Below are 1,683 nucleotides of genomic sequence, written 5' to 3'. Positions count from 1 at the left end.
TGACTGGTGCTCACCAGATCGTAACGGGTGCGTCACAGATTGTAACTGGTGAGCACCCGATATTATCTGGTGAGCATCCTTTTTTTACTTTGATGTCCCTTCATGGGCTCTGCAATAGATTGACAATAAATCTTTTCTTTTTCATCAGTTGGAGGAGGACTTGACACCTGCCTTGTCAGCACCTGCGACGGAGTGGTACGACTTCCTTGGAAAGAGATCGTCTACCCAAAGTTTATCCACGATCCTTCTGAAGAGGTGGACCTCTTGGCCAACAAAGACAGTCTGATGAGCAAGCGACTTCCTAGTGAGGGAGGCAGCAGTCTTGGGGGTTGGGGGGACTCGTCTTCAGGGGAACTGGACTCCTGGTCTTGGGATGAAGAGGAAGATGATGCCTCGACGCCCCGTGGCTTGGTTGGCGACCCCGCGCTCAGGCGAAGGAGCAGTGAGGACGGTCTCGGACGGACCGGGAGGCCGCCTCAGCTAGATGGTGACTATGTGGAGCTTTTGGAGCTCAGAGGGGGCCCAGATGGAAGGGTTGACAACAGGCAGAGGTACTTAGAGATGCACGGAATCTCCAAGACCAAAACGTTGCCTCTGTGCAGGAGAGGTAAAGCTATCAAGCTTCGCAAAGGAAAAGCGTGGGGATACTGGAAGATGGAAAGATCAGGAAGCTTTCGAGCAATTGTTGGTGCCAGAGGAGATTTGTCTACAACCAAAGAAGATCTCCCACCCCCACAGTCTCTAAGAGGTTTGGCAGAAACTGGAAAGGGAAGAAGGCCATCCTCACACGACTCAGATGAAGGAAATAAAGCAGCACCAGAAATCAGTGGTATCTGTTTTGGAGGTCCAAGGCGACCGGGTGTGGGCCGAGAAAGGGATAGCAGCGGATTCACAAATGCCAGCAGCGACAGCAGGAAAGATTCCCAGAGTAGTGACAACTTGGTCACCAGGGGTGACCGTGACTTGAACCACAAACCTGCCTCAGAGGGTCAGTCGGATCAAGGATCCCAATCCGACTCTGTTTTTGAGGACTCCGACAAACGGCTGAGCTGGGACAGCGATCCTATCACACCCACGTCAGACCCACCAGAGAGACCACTCGCGGAGGTCTGTGTGGGCCAACATCACACCTGCAGTGGGTCTACCACCAACAATTCGTCCAAACCAAAGCTTGCAGGTTGTAAAGATGAAGGGAAGACGGAGGACAGAGCGTGTCCCAAGGGGAAAGACGTAAAATCTGCCGGATTCAGAGCTCCACGGTGCAGCAGTGCAACCTTCATATTTTAAGATGGCTCATTTTAAGTTTATTTTAAAGTAAACTCTGATTTGTTCTTTGTGTCCAGGAGGAGAAGGAAGGGAAAAGGGGCCAAAGGGAGAGCCAGGTCTGGTGGACGTCCAAACCAGAAGGGCTCCAAAGTTCAGGGGAAAGCTCCTCAGCCCCGCTCTCCCAGCTGCTCTGCACCAGCTAAGCATTCAAGTACAGAGAAAAACCAGCCTGAGCAAACGGAACCGGCTGATGGGGAGGAAGGGGGTTCCATGACAACAGACGAAGAGAAACAAAGGAGAAGCAGAACAGGTCGGAAAAACCTTAAAAACTTCAAGCTTTTTTATTGTTTTTACTGACTGTAGTTTTTTTTCTTAAACAGAGACAACTGAATCTCAGAATCATGTCCAGTCTGGTAC

At 51.0% G+C, this 1,683-nt stretch overlaps 1 protein-coding gene across 1 annotated transcript in view; it reads left to right on the top strand.

Moving 5' to 3' along the window:
• LOC118600068 (uncharacterized protein KIAA1755 homolog) overlaps window positions 1–1,683 on the top strand; it is a gene marked incomplete at its 3' end in the record, with an annotated part of 18,461 nt that extends 16,778 nt beyond the window's left edge. The window contains 3 exon segments of the mRNA XM_036216734.1: window positions 149–1,259; window positions 1,344–1,576; window positions 1,647–1,683. Coding sequence (XP_036072627.1) covers window positions 149–1,259; window positions 1,344–1,576; window positions 1,647–1,683 — 1,381 coding nt within the window.

Source organism: Oryzias melastigma, linkage group LG18 (genome assembly GCF_002922805.2).
Source record: "Oryzias melastigma strain HK-1 linkage group LG18, ASM292280v2, whole genome shotgun sequence".
Lineage (NCBI taxonomy): Eukaryota > Metazoa > Chordata > Actinopteri > Beloniformes > Adrianichthyidae > Oryzias > Oryzias melastigma.
This window is presented reverse-complemented; position numbering and strand designations above follow the sequence as displayed.